Here is an 18086-nt window from a genome sequence, read left to right on the forward strand (position 1 = left end):
AATATTACAACTCTGAATTCAAAGTGGGTTCCAGTTGAATGGTTTATCTCTTCAAGATTGCCTTTATTCAAAATGGACAGGGAAAATTGATCAATCTGAGAATCTGAATTCAGAATGTTTTTTGTTTTGGTCTGACTCACTGGAGGCTTGAGGCTTTTTCCAAGGCGGTTTAGGTTTTTGGAGGTAGTGTGTTCCAGATTCAACACCCTCAACAGGAATACAGCTCACTCATGAAAGATTTTTAGGCAATAACTCTGATTATCCCACATCTAGTGAAAATTGTTGTGACATGAGACTTTACTGAAAGGGACAGAATCCTCAATGAAGGAATTTATGAAAAAAATTTCATCTAGAGTTGATAAATCACACTTTTGTACAGACTTTTCTTCTCTAATCAGACTACATGAAACAGAATACTCATTCCTAAGTGGTATGACTCTTTTTAGAGTTGCACAATAGGCCTGCTTGTCTTCAGAATGTAATAAGAAATGGCCTGAATATCTTGCTGTATAATAGTAATTATAATACTAAAAGGCTTTGTTGGGGGTAGGCCTGTAATAGAATATAAAATAACTTCAAAGAGAAAAAACTCAACCCCAAAAAGCCTCAAAAATACATAGATATTTTATTAATATTATTAATAATATTTATTAACTCTCCTGTACGTAAAAGAAACTAGGTTGCATGAACATGAATTTGTTTTTATGACATTTTATGAAGATTTACAAAATGTGTTAGAAACTCAGGAATATTAAAAAATAAAAAAATACTCTTATGAATCATTATTCTATTTGTAGCCTGAACCCTTTGTGTTGCCATTGCCACCTTTTACCAGGAAATAAAATGTTGAGAAATCAATGTTTATTCTTTTCCAAGTGCCACTTCTTAATATGAGGCTTCTCAATTTTCCAAATTGTTCTTTGTCTGGATGGGAGCCAGATTTTTTGTATTAGAATCTTTTGAGATTTAGGGTCAATCAAGTCTTGGTAGTGGTCTAGAAGACTGAATCTCTCTAGATGGCTTAGGCCAGTGTCTAGAACAGTGCATATTCATTAGATCTGACATTTAAGGAGCCCCAGGAGATCTTTCTGATACTTCTACCTTACCAAGTCTTTTAGATAGATAGTAAATCTGTGTAATTTAAAAGCCATGACTAGGCATTGTCCATAGCTTGCAGCTCTAGGAAGAGCTGGAAATGTATTTGGTCTGGCATTTTTGGTCTTCAGTTGCCAATATAAGACCAACTTTTTCAAGCTTAAATGACAAATTAATGTCAAAATATCTTTCCTGCCATGTCTATTTGTAGGTGTCCCGTTCAGTTTGGCTTTTCTGGTAACTTTAAATCCAAACTGATTTTATTTTTTTTCCCTTCCAGTCATCTTTTTTCTTCAGACTGCTACCTTTAGTGACATGCAGCTTGCCTTAGCTCCAGGGGTAGGTGAAATGTGGGAAGGGGGAAGCACAGAATAAGGAAAACCTCTCTGAAAAAAACATCCTTCTCACCAGAGCAAAAGAAAACAGAGCAACCTGAGAGTTTCTGAGTTTTGTCTGCTCCTTGTTCTAGGATTTCTGTCTGCTCCTTGCCAAGGCTTTGCTTGGCAATTCTGTCCCAGAGCTGAAGGCTCACAAGCCACTGGTCAGTTTCTATTACTTGATGGACTGATGTAGAGAGAAAAGTTCAGAACTTCTAACTCGGCCAAAGGCCTGCACTGAATTTCTGGGAGACAAAGCAGTTTTCCACAGCTTGTTGCTACCAAAACAAGTAATGCAAATGCTGATGTTCCTTACAGAGAAGTGTTCATTATAAAAAGAGTTTTGGTTAAGTCACTTCTCTGGGAACTTCACTGCTCTTGGGACCTTCTTTGAGAGAAGGGAACATGATTATGCCTGTAGGACCTAATTTCTCCATCTTGAACCCAATCAAAAGATATCTGGGTAGCTAGGTTATATTGATTTCTAAGTAGTTTAAATAACAACAAAAAAAGGCTGAATCAAAACATTACTAGGTTTGATGTGGCAAAATGTCCTCTGTATCATTATGACTTCCCAAAAGGGATCTAGGTAGCTTTGCTCCTGTGCCAGCTTTAACATTTTAGGCATTAGGCTTAATGTTTTTGAAAATGTCTGCCTATAGCATGTGCAATAATGTCTAAACTTTCCCTCCTACAGATTAGCACAATCATACTTTGGAGGCAATTTACTTATTTCTTTTATGGTAAAAGAAACCGATCTTTTAAGCTGTTTATGGAAGGGATGCATTTTGAAGGGAAACTTTTATTAGATTGACCAATATAAGCACTTACTGAGCTAATTTTATATGCCTTCATGGACAAATGTAGTTACTGCTGTGATGAGATTAATAAATCAGGGGATTAGCAAAACCTGTTGAAGACTGTTAATTGGTAGATGTGCTTTTCGCTTTTTCAGCAGGGTCAAAACTTTATGACCCACTGTTAGTTTTGCATCTAATTGAAATTAAAACTGTTGTTTGACATTAGAGTGGACTTCAACTTGACTCTTAAGTTTCAGGTTACTTGTAAGAGGTTTGATTATGATCTGAGCAAGACTGCCTCTTACCTGGTAAACTTCTTGAAAAGATTTTAACTTCATTGTGTTTTTTGTTGTCTTTATGGCATTGGAAACTTTTTTGGGCAATGCTGTTGAACTTCATAATCTGTCATAAGTTCTACTTGATACTAACTGTTCATCTTGTACTACTACAATCGGCATTATCTCTGAACCCAACCTTATTCTGAGGAATAAACTGCTAATTTTTTGGTTCTTCTTTTAAAGCCAACATAGTAATAAGTATCCATTGTTTTACTCTGTAAAGGTTTAATGTCAGGGTAATGCACTTTATTGAGTTGTTGAATTGGTGAATAATTCCTGGCTGAGATCAGTGCTGTGGGGCCAGATGTTGAGAAGTAGAAACATCTAGCTTTTGACTTCACTTTTTGATGTGTCTGTGGTGTGGGTGTTCTGGTGGGCTTGAAATCAGGTGAGAAAAGATCTGAGGAGCACCATGCCTCTGTTATTTTTACAAATATACTAAATACAGTTGTATTTTAAGTAAAAAAACTGTAGCAACTTGCTTGTTAGCCCTGTGGACTTGTATTTCCTTAGCCCTTCAGGTACATTTCTTAGTACAGTGATGAAGAATGCACATAGTGTCTGAGCGAGACAGTTGGCATTTTGACAGTGGGAGGAACTCCAGACAAGGTCCTTTAAAGTGCTGAGTTAAGCTTGATCACAGCTATGAGAAAGCAGTCATGCTGGTATAGAGGGGGCTTTAAGGTATGATTTAGAAGAGTATTCAAAAGGGTAAAAGGGAATATGGAGAAATGTAGGTAGCTGGAGTTGCAACTTACCTAATCTTGTAACTTAAGGAAAAAACCCCAAACCCAAACAGTCCATGGCATAGATTTTTCTTTCTCTTGGGTCTGATACACAGTTACTAATATTGTACTGTTGACATTTAGGACTGAGATCAGAGACTGGAGGGGGTGTCAAAAAAGGGAAGCAACTCAACTAGGAACCAGAGACAAACAACAGGGAAAGTAAGGCAGAGAGTGTTTCTTGCTGTACTGCCTTGTCTGTTTCCCTTCATCTGGCTCACATTATTGTACCTCTTTGTCTTCTGCCTTGTGCAAAGAAATTCTCATGCAAAGAGATGGTTTTTACCCACCTTTTCAGGAGAAAGCTGAATGTCAAAAAATGGAACCATTGAACTTAGTGATCTGTGGAGTGATGGTTCATTTCTTGGTAGGTGCTCTCCTGAACTCTAAAACTCCTATGGAAATGGAAAGTAGCCCTGTTCTTATACTGTGGAGAAGCCAAAGTCTTAACTTACTCTGCAAAGGGGTTCTGACACCCTACCAACCTTCACAGAATGTGAGCATTAGTATCAGCTCAAAAGTTTTAACTAAGCTTGCACAAAATGTGTGTTTTTCCAGGCAGTATTTCTAATGTTGTAATGAATACTGTGGATGTTTTTGCTGATGGAATTAGTAATGCAGTATCTACAGCATATTGGGGGAAATGTTAACTTCTACTTTGTATCTGAACTATAAGGAGACTTAAACTTCAAAATATTACTTAAGCTTTTTAAAAAATAAATCCGGGTATGACTTCTAGTTTAAAGCTACAGCAGTGAAGTTGGCAGTAAATAACAGCACAAAAGTGGTGGCAAGTTTTTTTCAGGTGCTGGGAGAGAAGACAACAAAATCTTTTAAATTTTTTTTTGTTTCAGAACTCTGGAGGAAGATTATTACTATCCACTACTTAAGCACAGATGTTGAAAGCTACTTTGTCAGAAACGTACTCACTGTTTCCTGGTGTCAGTCACATCTGTTCTTATCTTAATCCCTGTGATAAATGAGGAAAATGGAACTGAGGCCAAAGCAGCATTTTCTTTTAGAAAATATCATTATTTAGATGTGCATATTTAAATGTTTACTTCAATCAAATATTAAGAAACTAAATAGTTATGAGATTGGAGAAAGAATCCTGAAATGAACAAACAATTCACTTAACAGTGAGAAGTGAGCAGTAGGAGTAAGTGCTCCTTGTCCTTTGCAAGGAAGGAAGATGTCAAGTAGAGCTCTCTGAGAGTCTGCCCTGTTCAGTGTAGTCATAAATGCCCTGGAGGAGAGAGAGCATGTGCAGTGAGGCAGCAAAGTAGGGAGCTCAGAGCAACAAATACAAAATATGGCAGGAACAGCTGGTGAAATACAGCCTGGATAAATGCCAAGGATATCATATCCTTCCTGAGGAGAGTGGGAAGGATGACTCGAGGGAGGTGTACAATCTGATGTTCTCTTCGGGGTGGTAATGTGTCCAGCTTTAGTGGAGGGAACTTCATGCCCAGTGAAGAAACCTAACCAAGATTAGAAATTTGGACAGAAACAGACCTGTGTTATACAGGATATTTATGGAAAAAAACCTAACATAATCAGTCAGAAATAACTCCAGCTTATGAGGAAATCTAATCCATTATACTGTATGAGTCGCACTTCTGGACACGGGTATAGTAATTGTTTAAAATATGTTGTCTTATCAGTTGAGCTACTTGTGTTTCTACTCCATGTATTCTGGCTGAAACATTTTAGAGCCTGCATTTCTCCCTATACCTTTATTACTGATTGTGTTTGTAGTTACTTAATTCTTGGTTCCTTGTTGGATCAGTATTGCACTTTTTTTAATATCTACTGTGTATGTGCTTGGCTGATTTACAGCCTTTAGACTCTGTTGAACTATGCAAAACCAAACTCTTGTTTTTGAGGTAATAAGGAATGTATCCTAGCAGTCCTTCTCTGTCTGCACTTAAGACAGATGAAACCAAACACATAAATGCATTTGCCAATTCTGACTGAATACTATTTCAGAGGAAATTTATTGTCAAATGTGTTAGAAGCGTTAATGCCTTTGAAAAGACTTGCCTAATGGTCACACTATTATACTGATAAACAACAACCACAAGAAGTATATTATTTTCCCCCTGCTAGTTTGAACTGATGAGCTCCCAAGTCAACAGAGTTGTTTAACCTCAAAATGCATGACTCCTAAGTCATTACTGCACAAATCTCCATATGTTCTCCTGCCTCAGTCTTTAAGGGTTGTTTTGCAGGCAGAACTGGCTGGCCTTGATCTTCCACTGTATCAGAGTTGCCAGCTCTGTCAGCAGTACATCTGCTAGTTATTAATTAAGAATGCACATGCACTGCATAACACCAGCTTGTTTGCTTTATCCTTGAGATTACCCTACAGGTAACCTCTTCCCAGCTGTGTAATTCCTCCTCACATACATGTTGTCATTTTCCCTTTAGGCAATTTCCTCACTGTATTACAACTAGCTTAGAAGATGGAAGTGTACATCAGGGAAGCTTTTTGGAATTGTCATATGAGAAGTATTCAGTAGAGAGCCTGTACTGCTCCTCTGCTGTCTCCACTTCTTACATAAAAGGAGTACTTAAACTCTCAAATTTCTTCTGCTCTCAGGTAAAATGGAGCAAAATGGGTATTTGTAGGATAGTGTAGGACTTTTCTTTTAACTGTATGTGGTGTGTGGCTGTGGCAGATGAGCAGGATTTCTTCTCATAGTGATCTGCTGTTGAATATTTTCTACTTTTTCTTGAGAAACTGCTTTAGATGTTTATGTGAATAAATCTGTTGTCAAAGTACAGCATTTCTTATACTACGTTTTTATCCTCATTTGTATCCCTGTCTTCTGAAATTATGATATCTGTCAGGATAAAAAAGTTTCATGTCTATCCCAACAATAGGAAAACTCCGCTGTTTACTTGATATAGTAAGAAGCTTTTTCTCTTTATCACTTAATGTCAGTTCTTCTGCTTGCTTGTTCTGCTTGCAGTAATGAAAAAGCTAAACTATTTTTTCCTGTTCCTTTATTGTCTTAAAGGGAAACTTCCATTGCAGAAAATACTCAAGCTTATAAATTTCAAATAATTTTGATTTGATTTTAGAAATGAAAACACCTTGAAAACCCACAAAAGCAGATTTGATGATATATTAAAAACAGAAAAGAACCCTCAGTATTGTGAGATGGTTCTCTTCCTGGTTTGACATGCCAGAAACACTTGATGCCCCTCTGGTTTGACTTCTACTTTTCTGTTCTCTCCCATCAGTTAATAATAGTGAAGTCAATCCATGCATGCTAAAAAGAAGTAAATAAAACCTGCTCCATGGAGCATGTTCTGAGGGATTAGGTATTGACATTGGAGGATACTTTAATCCAAAAAATATCCAAAGCCCCTACTAAAGGCATGGTTTTTCAGGCTAAGGACTGCCATGAATTAAGCCAGAGGTAAATTACAGATGCTGTAATTCTGTGACTTAAGTTTGCAGTTTAACAGTGGTAAATTAATCTGATCAATTTTACTGTAGTCTGCTGCTGGTTAGAAATTAAAACTTTTCTCTTAAGCTTTCATGGAGCATGTATCCTTTCAACACTGAAAGGTGCTGAGAACAGCAATTAGATAAATGACTGGTGGAACTACTTCTTGCATCTGTTGTGCAGTTGGGGGAAACTGAAGAAAGACTTGTTATGGTTACTATATATTTTAGTGCATAGCTCTTCCAATTAATGATAACTTAATGGCTGCCACATAGATACTCAGAACTTTTCAGACTCAAAGTAAAGGAGGTGAAAGGAAATTATGAAAGAGAAGATGCTAATTTTATTTTAGCTGTTCATACTTGCTTACAAAACAAAAACAAACCGGGAGTTGTTTGGTATTTTGTTTCCATGATCTGGATACAGGAAGGTGCAATTACAGGCTAATCACATCATAATCTCCATACTGCTGAAGAATGAGCATGCACATTTCAAGCAGTTTCACTCAGTGTGGAAGAACACAGGTCTTCACTGCATGAGGGACTTCATTCCTGTGATCCACACACCTTTTTATTTCTGATTTAGTAGATGGAAATTTACATTTAAAAAGCTTGCTGCAAATAACCCCATCATTCTGAAAATTTTCAATCTCTCACCTTGAGAAGCTGAAACATCCAGGTGTGGGTTGGAGGAAATGAGGAGTAAGGTACCATGACAGCATTATTCACAGAGCAGGTCTTTAAAATGGGTGATGCAGAGTTAGTGATTCGATGCTGGTGACACAATCTAGCTATAACCACAGGTGTTTGTAGCAACATGCTGAAGCTGTGAAAATGTTTTTTTTTGGGCTCAACTTAATTTTGTGAACTACTGCTTTACCATGATAATCAAAACTACCAACTCTAAAGAAGTAACCATGTAAATAATTAAGAAACTCCTATCTGTATATGCCTAATTCTCTACACTTGGAGGTCCAAACAATGCATTTTTCTCAAATACTCAGTCTGGAATGTTGGTGTTGATGTGTGCAGGGCACATGATGAAATTTTCATTCCATATGTATTTTGTAGGATAAATGGTGTTGGAAACACCACAGCATTATGTTGACAAGTCACTTTCCCTCAGCGTGGCTGCATGTGCTTCTGCCTCAACCCTGACCCAAGTCAGCTAAATTCTAAACAACTGATGGTGTAATTATATCTATCACAAAACCAACACAAGGGGAGGGGAAAAAATAATCCACAGTGTTTTTCAAAACACTGATATTCTTCCTGTTAAGAGAAAGGGAGAGGAGCTTTTTCCTAGTAGGAAAGGCTGTGTTTTTGCACTGTACTGCAGAGTCCAGCTCCCAGGCTCAATGCTGGCTGGTATCTGAATGGTGCAGTGTTTTGGTGAGGCTCTGGCTTGGCCCTTAGCCCATCCTGCTGTCCTCCTGCTTTGTGGGTGTGCTTGGATGGCTTCCAGAGATGTGTCAGTTGTAGTCATGTTGGCATGGAATTGGAAACAACCCCTCTTGACAATGGCAGTGGTCCTTTTCTAGCACTTTTGGAGGGGAGGTTTTGCATGCTATTGGTTTAATGACAGCAGCAGTACAGAGGGTACCTGGTTCTTTGCAACAGGCTTAGCTGGAATGCTTGGGCCCACATGATAGACCCACATATAACAGTGATCAAGGAATAAGGTTGTGTCATACACCAGAGTTCACTTCAGGGAAATTATCACCTTTTGAGCCATTAGTTTATTTGCCCTTTTGTTTTCAAGCTGAAGTATTCTTTTAAGCACTTTATGGTGTGCAGAACAAAACTGATAGCAAATTGTTAGTAAAATCCCAGTTATATCACTTGTGATGGTCCCAGGAGTCAGGCTTAGTTTGGATGACTTCATAGGTGGAGGGAAAGAGGGAAGAGGATTGGAAAGGATCCTAGGTCTCTTCCCTAACAGTTCTCTTGATGCTTGGTATCTTTTTTTGTTCACTTCTCCTGCTCTTTACATCTTTAGTTCTATTTGCACATGCTTATTATGGGGCAAGCTGTGTATCTTGAAAGGGAGAGAGGCTATGTCTTAGCACAGAGGTCTTGAGGAAAGAACTGAAACTACAACAACATTTATTTCTGCTGGGAAGGAAGGATGGAGACTGTTTTTTTTCTTTCTAATTCCTTAATATTGGATGGGAGCATTGACTCCAGATAATTTTTGTTGTGTAACTTTAAAGTGGCAAGCATTTTATGTGCAACACAGCTGAATATTGAGGATAAAGTCAAGGGCTTTTATACTACTGGGCTCTACATGCCTAAGCTAAAGATTATTTTTTAATTAAATGGTCTTTGTAGTCCTCCACTGCTTGTTTTCCAAGAGATCCTGTACACAAAACAGATTGTGCAGATGTTGTATGTGTGTTAACAATGGAAGAACAGGATTTAGAAATGGTATTCTACCAGTTTATGGTAATTTGCATCCTGTTTTGTGTTTTTTGAAAAAGTCTTTGCTGTTCAAGTGACTAATTTTGGTTTGTGTTGTGGGTACCTTGACATGCAATAGTGTGCAGAATTGTGCAGTGTAGTATTGTGTCCTGTAGGTATTAGATTAAGCCAAAGGCATCCTCTTTGGTGGAAGAGGTGGGAATAAAATCTCCCTGCCTTAAGGCTGTAGGTCCTTCTAGGAAAGGACCCAGTGTGTGAGGAAGTGAGGGAATTGCATGCATGTGTAATTTCCTTTTCTCCATATTCCCAAAAATTCCCTCTGCACTTGCACTCTTTTTCTGCTTTCATGCAATGCAATTTATGCTCTTCTGACTTGGAAAGCTGTCCAGAGAAGGTGTACAGGTGCAGCTGTTGCTTGCTGGAATGGAAAGAAAAATTTGATAATTGTGCCAGTAGCAGCAGATTGAACACCTCAGTGGTTGTCACTGAACTATTTACTCAGTCATGGTTTTGGCATTCTTCCATACTTGAAGTGCCACAAGCATGAAGATGAGAGGAATCCTGCCTTGCTCTCCTTCATTCAGCAATCCTTCCTGGAAGCTGCAAAGTCAGGGCAGTAGTTGTTGGCCAAGGGAAGTGCATAAATGTCTAACTTCCTGCATGCCCATTCCTCTTTATGCACTTCTCTTTGGAAATGTGGGGGTATGATCATTGCCAGTTTGTTTTGGTTTTGTAATGTATTTTGTATTCCTTTTTGGCAGCTGGCTTGCCTTTTGCAATTCTCAGTTCACGACGTACCCCCTTCCAGAGAGGCGTTTTCTGTAGTGATGAATCCATCCGGTATCCATACAAAGAGGACACCATTTCTTATAAATTGTTAGCAGGAATAATTATTCCTTTCAGTGTAATTGTTGTAAGTTAAACTTTTCTTCATTGCTTTTCATTTCAGTGGGGGTGGGGAAGAGGGAGGAGGGGTAATCTGTTAATACAGGTTGACAAAACTATTCTGTGTCCTTAGGCCAGGTGCTAAAGCAGTAGAAATGGTGGTCTGGCAAGAATAACTAAAAGGTTTTCTTTAAGTGAAGTCAAACAGCTAGAATTATAGAACAGAAAAATAATACCTTAGAACCTTATAACTATGGTGGCTTAATTCTATAATTGGAGAGATAAAAACTTCTTAACATATTTGTTGAAAATAAGACTAATGTGTTGTGACTGTCGCAAGTCTTATTTCAGGACCTGCTACTTTCAGAATATCATTGTGCAAGACCTATTAAGTCAGTATTTTTATCTGCCACAAAATCTTTGGGAATACTTCTGCATGTGGAAGTGTAACAACAGATACTAGCCTATTTAAAAGAAAGATTATGGTTTCCTGTCAGATGTTATCAAAAGCATAGAGTAAAAAGAATAAATAGATGTGGAGTTTTTCCCTGTGTTTCCCTGAAGGTCAGGATAAAACTCTGGGCCCATTTGTATTTAAATACTGCAGGGGCTCTCTTTCATACTACACCTACCCTGGCTGGAAACAGGGTACTTTTCTTTTTTTCCCTCTCTTCACTCCAGACCAGTGAGCTGGGTGTATTGTTTCTGTGACTACCAATTTGGGATCTCTCTCTGACCACAGCTCCTAGCTCAGATGAACTGTCTCAAGCATATAGGGATGTTTTATCCCTAATATTTAATTATATGCTGTCAGCTGAGCTAACCTAATATCTTACTATGTATGGACAAAAGTTGAGGTCCTGCTATTGCCCAGTCTGTTGCCACCTCTTGTGGCTTGTCTGAGCCAGGATCAGCTTGTAAAATTCCTTAGTCTGGCAGAAAACAGCAGGTTTTCTTGACTACATGGAGTGCAAATGGCTCTTTGAATAACAGTGCTGGGGCAAAAAATAGCTGGGACATGTCCTCAGGAGCAGAGGGGACAGTTGGACCTCTTCAGTTTCCTATTTCATGTCCTAAGTCTGCTGGGACTGCACTGCAGTTCCTACAGGGGCCTCAAGATCCCTGTCCAGATGTGCTAAAAAGCTTCAGTCTCCACTGATGGTTCTATTGGGTGGCATCCAAACTCATCAGAGCCACACTTTGAACAGAGTTAAAACTTTCTTATGCCAAATAGGATTTTTAGGCATATAAATATTTATCCAAGTATATTTAGGAGCCAAAAATGAAAAGGCACAGCTAAAGGTAATCCTCAGTATTGACCAGCTGTTTCTCTGGGCTAATGGGTTTCAGTCAGGAGGGGTATTACAATAATCTAACTCTGCCTTGCATAGGGACTGCATGGATTTTTATCAAGTTTCCAGCATAAAGGTCAACTTTCAGCTCATATTTGCTTTTGGGTGGAATTTTTTTTGCAACTGTAGAAATATGTTCTGAGAATTAAAGCTGTGACTTGCCTGGTTTCCCTCTTCTTGGAAAAGCTGCTTCAAAAACTTACAGAAATGCTTCTGAAGCAGATGAAATTTTTGGGTGGGGGGAGGGTTTTGTGTGTTTTGTTAACTGACAAGTGGCATATGCTAAAGATCCTGCCTTCAAGATAAGAATATTTTTTTCTCACCCTATTTCTACCTTTGAGTAGTCATTATTACCTGAGAGCATCAGTGCTTGGTCACAACTGAAGCCCATATAGCTTATTATTTCATTTCTAGAGCAGCTAAAACAGCTGAGTGAGGAAGAACAGAATAGAGCATTGGAAGATTGATGTATTGCCCTCAGTACTTGGCTACCAGCCATTTGCAGCTCAGGGGCCTCCTGAGTCAGAAAAGGCTCCATTAAATATAGTTTTTGTAATGGATATTCCCTTTGAATTAACCCAATTGCTAACGTTTCTTTTGCAACATCAGGGTATATCTTTTAGTTGTGAAATCAGGCTTTTCTGTCAAGATTACTTCATAGTCAGATGGTAAAAGCAAATACTGGTGTCCTTTACTCAATGCTTAGTCAGATTGTTGAAGATGAATATTCTTTGATGTCTGTCCAGTGTAGTAATTGCACTAACATCAGCTAATTTTTTGGTACCTGAGATGAGTGACCTTCTTGCAGGTTTTTCAACAGTATTATTTAAAAGGGATTCATTATTTACCTGTCATGGCTATTGGTGCTCAGCCATTTTCCTTAAGAGGTTACTTTCTGGATTAGGTGTCTATGTACTTTACCGAAAACTTTCTCTGCTTTATTCCATGTTCTGGTATTTCTCTGCTTCAGTCCATGTTTGGGTATGGTGGAGGGTGTAAATCTTTATTGTCACCAATCTGGCAGTATTGTCTGTTGGCCTTCATGAGCAAAGCCCCTGGCAAGCTGTCACTCTGTATGCCTGAGTGGCAGTGTCTAAGTGATGGCTTCATTCACAAAAGTTCTGCTTTGCTGGGATCCAGGACCCAGCATCTCAAGTGACAGACAGAGCCATCATTTTAATTTTTACATGATTTTTCAAGGTAACTTTACATATATGCACATCCAGTCCTCCCCACATCTGATTAAAAGTATTAACTTATCCTTTCTATACAGAATGGGACCAATTGGTTCAACATCCAAATTATCTGGAGTGAAGTTCTGTATTTGGCATAAGGAAAAATGTACTTTCTGCAAAGGATGAGTTGCAAGAAAATAAAATTAGATCTGCTTTCTTGCCAGCACTTGATACATGTATCTTGGACATGTAGGGTGAAAAGTACTTGGAAAGACCTCAGTAAGACCTGTCTTTCCCTACCCTCATTAGTTTTCTTTTTCTCCACGAAGGATTTAATTTCCATGAGGAATAGGAAATTTCTTCGTTGAAACATCTCGCCTTTCAGATCTGGATATAAAGCCTCAACCCTTCAGAACAGTTTCTGGTTTCATGAAAAACTTAACAAGCTTTGAAAAATTTTACTCAGTAGATGTTAGCTGAAGAAGACTCCATGTAAAATGAAGTTCTGCAGGAGGAAATGTTTCTTATTAGGGCCACACCAAGTAATAAGGTTAAATGTTATTCTGAGAAGGCTTTGTTTTAATAAGTATTCTGAAAATGATATGATTAAGTTCAGCATGAGGTAGGGGAAAGTGAAAGGGTGTTTCTCTTCTGTGTGAAAGTGTTTATAATATTTGGACATGATTATTGCTGACTCTTGGAAAAATTAAATTTGCAGCTTAATGTTTATAAAAAAATAGTTTCTGAAACAGTCTGAGTATTAACAAAAATATCATAATACTTTTCTTTTAATGTTATTATCTTTAACTTTTTCTCCTTATTTCTTTTTCAGATAATCGTAGGAGAGACTCTCTCGGTCTTTTATAATAATTTGCACTCAAATTCGTTTGTCAGAAATAACTACATAGCCACTATTTACAAAGCCATTGGGACCTTCATTTTTGGGGCAGCTGCTAGCCAGTCATTGACAGACATTGCCAAGTACTCCATAGGTAGACTGCGTCCTCACTTCATTGCTGTGTGCCAGCCTGACTGGACACGGATAAACTGCAGCCTGGGCTACATTGAGAACTTCACTTGCCATGGGGACAAAGCAAAAATCAACGAGGGAAGGTGAGTTTGACTAACCTTGTATTTGGTTGTATAACGTATTTGTTAACCTGGGGTAATGAGTTTGGTAATGCTGCTGCAGTTTTTGTGCTTTTCCTAGAATAAATTTATTGTAATGAATTATAAACATTAAATCCTGTCTGGACCCTGTTTTTTTTTTTTTTTCCAGTTTGTGAAAGCTTGTTATATTAATGTATGGATAGATGCCTAATTGTGTATTTGTTTCTGCTTATGGGAGATTGTCTTTTTTTTTTTCTGTGTCAATTGGCTTTTATTTGTTTCTGAAGTCTTTGTATCCCAACAAAGAAAAAAATTTGAAATCTGCCTTAGAAATTGGATAGCAAAGGATTTGTTTTAGAATAGCAAAGGAAATGTTTTAGCTGTGGCATGAAAGCAAATAAAAACTGTGCATCTATTTAAGTATATGCAGGAATATTAAAATCACTCTATCAATTTTTCTCATTATTAAGAATTTTTAAATCTTGGGTACTTATCTGCCAGTTCAATTGCAGCAAGATACTGTGTAAACAAGAATAAAGCCTCTGACACTTCAGACTTCAGTGCTCTAAACTCAGTGCTTGAGTGTTACTTGAAATGTTAGAAGTATGTTCAGAATAATTTGGATGGCTTGAGTGCCATTACCTTTACAGAGACCTCTTTTTCCAGAAGTTCTATATACCATCTTAGTTAAAACATCTCTCTCTGTGTAGTTTTTAAGTAGATGTGTGTAGTTGTGCTTACTGTTTTGTGTGCTCCTTTGCTCTTCTGGCATGTGTTCTGTATAATTTTCCAGTAGCATGCATGGTATTTTTCAGTAGCCATAGGAAGACGAAATGTGAATAGCTGTTGGTGGTAGAGGAGCAAGTGCATGGATAGGCAGTAGAGCAGTACAGAGTATGTGTGGCAGGGGATACAGGGGTGGTTTCTTAGAGAAGCTGCTATGTCCCAGAGCTAGTGCCAGCCAACTCCAAGTATTTAGTTTAACTTCTTTGGGAGTCTTAAAGTGTTTCTTAAGTGTTAAGAGGAGTGTGGAACAAATTTGAATTGGTTGTGATGACTGAAATGGTCCTGAAACAGTCTTTCTGGGTTTTGGAGATGCTGGAAAAACAGGAGTTAGCTTATGCTTAAAGAAAAAAATAGGATTTTGTGTATGAGAAGAGACTGGGGGAGCAATGGCATAGTGATTGCTTACCTTGTATTCTTCCCTGTGTTTTGGCACCTCAGACTTCTATATTGGAAGCAAGATTTTTTTTTTTTAATCTCTTAACTGATCAGCTATTAGGTTTGTATTTCCTACTGCTGACATGATCCGCTTTTCTGTTACTGCTGCAACAGAGTGATAAGAGAGGGCTCTCCTGTTTGGTCAGAGCTTGCCTTGGAGTGCTCACTTGAGCATGTACTTGCTTGTGGGGCTTACGCTATCAGATGAGGCTTTGGTGTGCACAGGAAGCTGTAAACAAGAAGTTAGCAAGTGGTCAAAGAAGGGTAGGATAGTTTAAAGGGGGATATTGTCCTGTAGAGGTGTATGACCTTAATGCAGTGATCCAGTAAATCTTCCAGGGTTTCTGATGATCTTAGGTCCTGTGCCCACACAGAGGCCAGGTGTCCAAGGGCATTAACCTTTCACTTAATAGCCCACTAAGAGGAGAGAGGTGGATTGCAGGAAGTTTTTTACAAGAAGCTGGAAGAGGTCAGTAGTCTCTCAAGCTGTAACCCAGAGTAATTTCTGCATCAGTTGACAAAATTATTAGTGGCACACCTAATACCACCTACTTTTGTTTGCATAGATTAAATAGGCAGGTAGGAATGTAAAAGAAGAATGAAAACAGGACAGTTGTAGTGTTGCATGTAAAATCATGTTCTGAATTGAACTTATTATTCCTCTATAGTAGTAAAACTTGAGGTTGCATTTGAATGTTTTTAAAGATTCATGCATGATTCTACAGTCAAAAAAATAAATCTAATATTTTATTATTTCATTGCAAACAACAAGAATAGTGTAAAAATCCCTTGTGGGTTTCCGTTATTCATATTATATTTTGTGATTGGTTATCTTATCCCTTCTCATTTTTTCTTATGATTTTTTTATTAATCAAAAGTATAAAATAGTTTCAGTATGGAGCATCCTCCGGTAGATTGGACTCCTTCTTCTAAAATAGAGTAAGTCTGTGTGTGCTGAACAGATGGGTGTAAGATGGAAGCTTCTAAAGTATACTTTGGAAATGGTACAGAACTTAGGTAATCAATCCGTGCTTCCATTTCCTCCTTAACAGTAAAACTGGAAGAAGAAACATTTGAAGTAGTTGATTTTTTCCCACATGAAGATTAAGGAACAAGCTGTAGCTGTGTAAGTTCTTTATAGTGCTGGCATGTGTATGTTTGGTTCAGAGTGGGTTGAAAACACCACTTTGCAGGAACTTCTGGAAGACTAAGCTCAAGAAAACAGCCTTTATTTCTGGAAGCCCATAAGTTTTATAGTTGGAGGCTGAGAATGTTTGAGACAAATACATTGCATATGGTGTTTCAGTACTGTTTCATGTAAGTCTGATGATTCCAACTGTTTGCATATTCCTACTATGTTACAACATGGGTGCATGAGAGAAAAACAGTAATTAGTTTTTATTTTTCAGTGGTAATAAGTGTTACAATACATACGTGCCATATCGGGAATATAAACCAATGAATTTAGGATTGATTGTCTAAAAGAGTAAAGTGCCCTTAAGTTATGATTAGTTTCAGTAAGGTTTCTGTGAGAAATGAGACTCATTCTTTAAAAAATATTTTAAAGGTCAAATAAGGGATAAAAGGGACAGTAAACAGTGCTGGGTGCATAGCTGTAGCTAGAGGCACCCCAGTTAATTGCGACAACTCTTCTTATAGACCTTTCCCATTGTATTGTTCAAATACATATCCATAAAAATGATACATATTCAAATATTTCTTTAAACTCATTTACATGTTTTGAGAATTCCTTACCTTGGTTCAACCTTAGGCTTGGTTTTTAGAGTACATGCAGTAATGTGTATTGTCTTTTTGAGAGTCATGTGTCACTTCCTCACCATGGCCTTCATTTCATGTTTTCAACAGGCAACAGTTATCAATAGCCAAATGGTCAGTGGCAGGAATCCTTATCACATCCATTCCTTGAATGTTACCTGACCATGCAGGCAGCTTTAGTTATTTCCACAAGTACTTTCAATCAACATTAGCTATTTTACAAATATATCTGAATTATTTTCATTATTGTCAGTTAGTTACAAAAACAGAAGCCTTAGTTATTTCACAGCTGCAGTTACTTCTGTTAAAGTTAACATTTAGTGAAAGCTAAAATATATGTTTATCATACTGTTCACAAACTAAAATATAATCTATAAATGATGTTCTGAGAATACAAGCTACATAAGGGGCCAGAGCATTGGCCACAAAAAGCTGACAAATTATACTATATCAAAAGCAGTTAAATGTGATTACAAACTGTACTATATCAAAATAGTTAATAATAATTTGCAAAGCCAATACACAATAGCAGAAGCCAACAACTACTTAATTATTTATAAGTTTCTGTTTTCTTACCTGAGGTTAATAAAACCATTTTTGCGGTCTGATTCATCTTGTTTGCTATAGGTCATGCTGAAAGCAGCCCTTTTTAGATTTAAATGCCTTAGGCTCTCCTTGACAACTTTTATAGTATGTATGCACTTTGCTTTGCTGAACCAGCAGCAGTAATCAGAGGATCACAAACATGGTGTGCTTAGCAAATCTGATTCATATTTGTTGAAAGATGCATGTAAGAGTGGGCACATCATTCAAGTTTGTAGCACTTAAATATCTGTAAATTATGCATGACAATCACTGGTTATATAAAAATATTCTAGTTAAATATTAACATGTGCTTTTTTTCTGTGCCTCTTTGTAAGACAATCCATTCCTAAGGCAGCGTTAGACATTTCATTTAAGCTAGACACAGAAGCTTGCAATGAGCTACTGCATGGCACTTTCCTGGGGTGAATGACTTGTACAGAAGTGCCATCTCAAGCTTTTATGGAGATGTTGCTAGGTTTGTCAGCTATTTGTGTAGAGCCATGTAGTATTCCCTCTAAGTAAATATTAAGAGCAGTAACTCAATAAAGATACCTGACCTGGCTTGTTTTAGTTACAGAAAATTAAATTTGATATAGAAACACAAGTTCTAGTGTCTACAAATGGAGAGAGATCAAAGTTAAGGTGTTCCAGTGTCACTGATGCTTGCAATTAGCATGTCACTTTTAGTGTACTAGTATATACTTTACTG

General features: G+C 37.7%; 1 protein-coding gene across 2 annotated transcripts in view; it reads left to right on the forward strand.

Moving 5' to 3' along the window:
- PLPP1 (phospholipid phosphatase 1) overlaps positions 1-18086 on the forward strand; it is a 60661-nt gene that overhangs the window by 18010 nt on the left and 24565 nt on the right. The window contains exons 2-3 of one of the 2 annotated variants that reach the window (XM_021534311.3): positions 10035-10186; positions 13518-13798. In XM_021534311.3, the coding sequence (XP_021389986.1) occupies positions 10035-10186; positions 13518-13798 (433 nt within the window). The remainder of the gene's footprint in view (positions 1-10034; positions 10187-13517; positions 13799-18086) is intronic. The other variant, XM_021534310.3, reaches the window with a different exon arrangement.

The sequence above is a fragment of the Lonchura striata genome, chromosome Z, assembly GCF_046129695.1.
Source record: "Lonchura striata isolate bLonStr1 chromosome Z, bLonStr1.mat, whole genome shotgun sequence".
Lineage (NCBI taxonomy): Eukaryota > Metazoa > Chordata > Aves > Passeriformes > Estrildidae > Lonchura > Lonchura striata.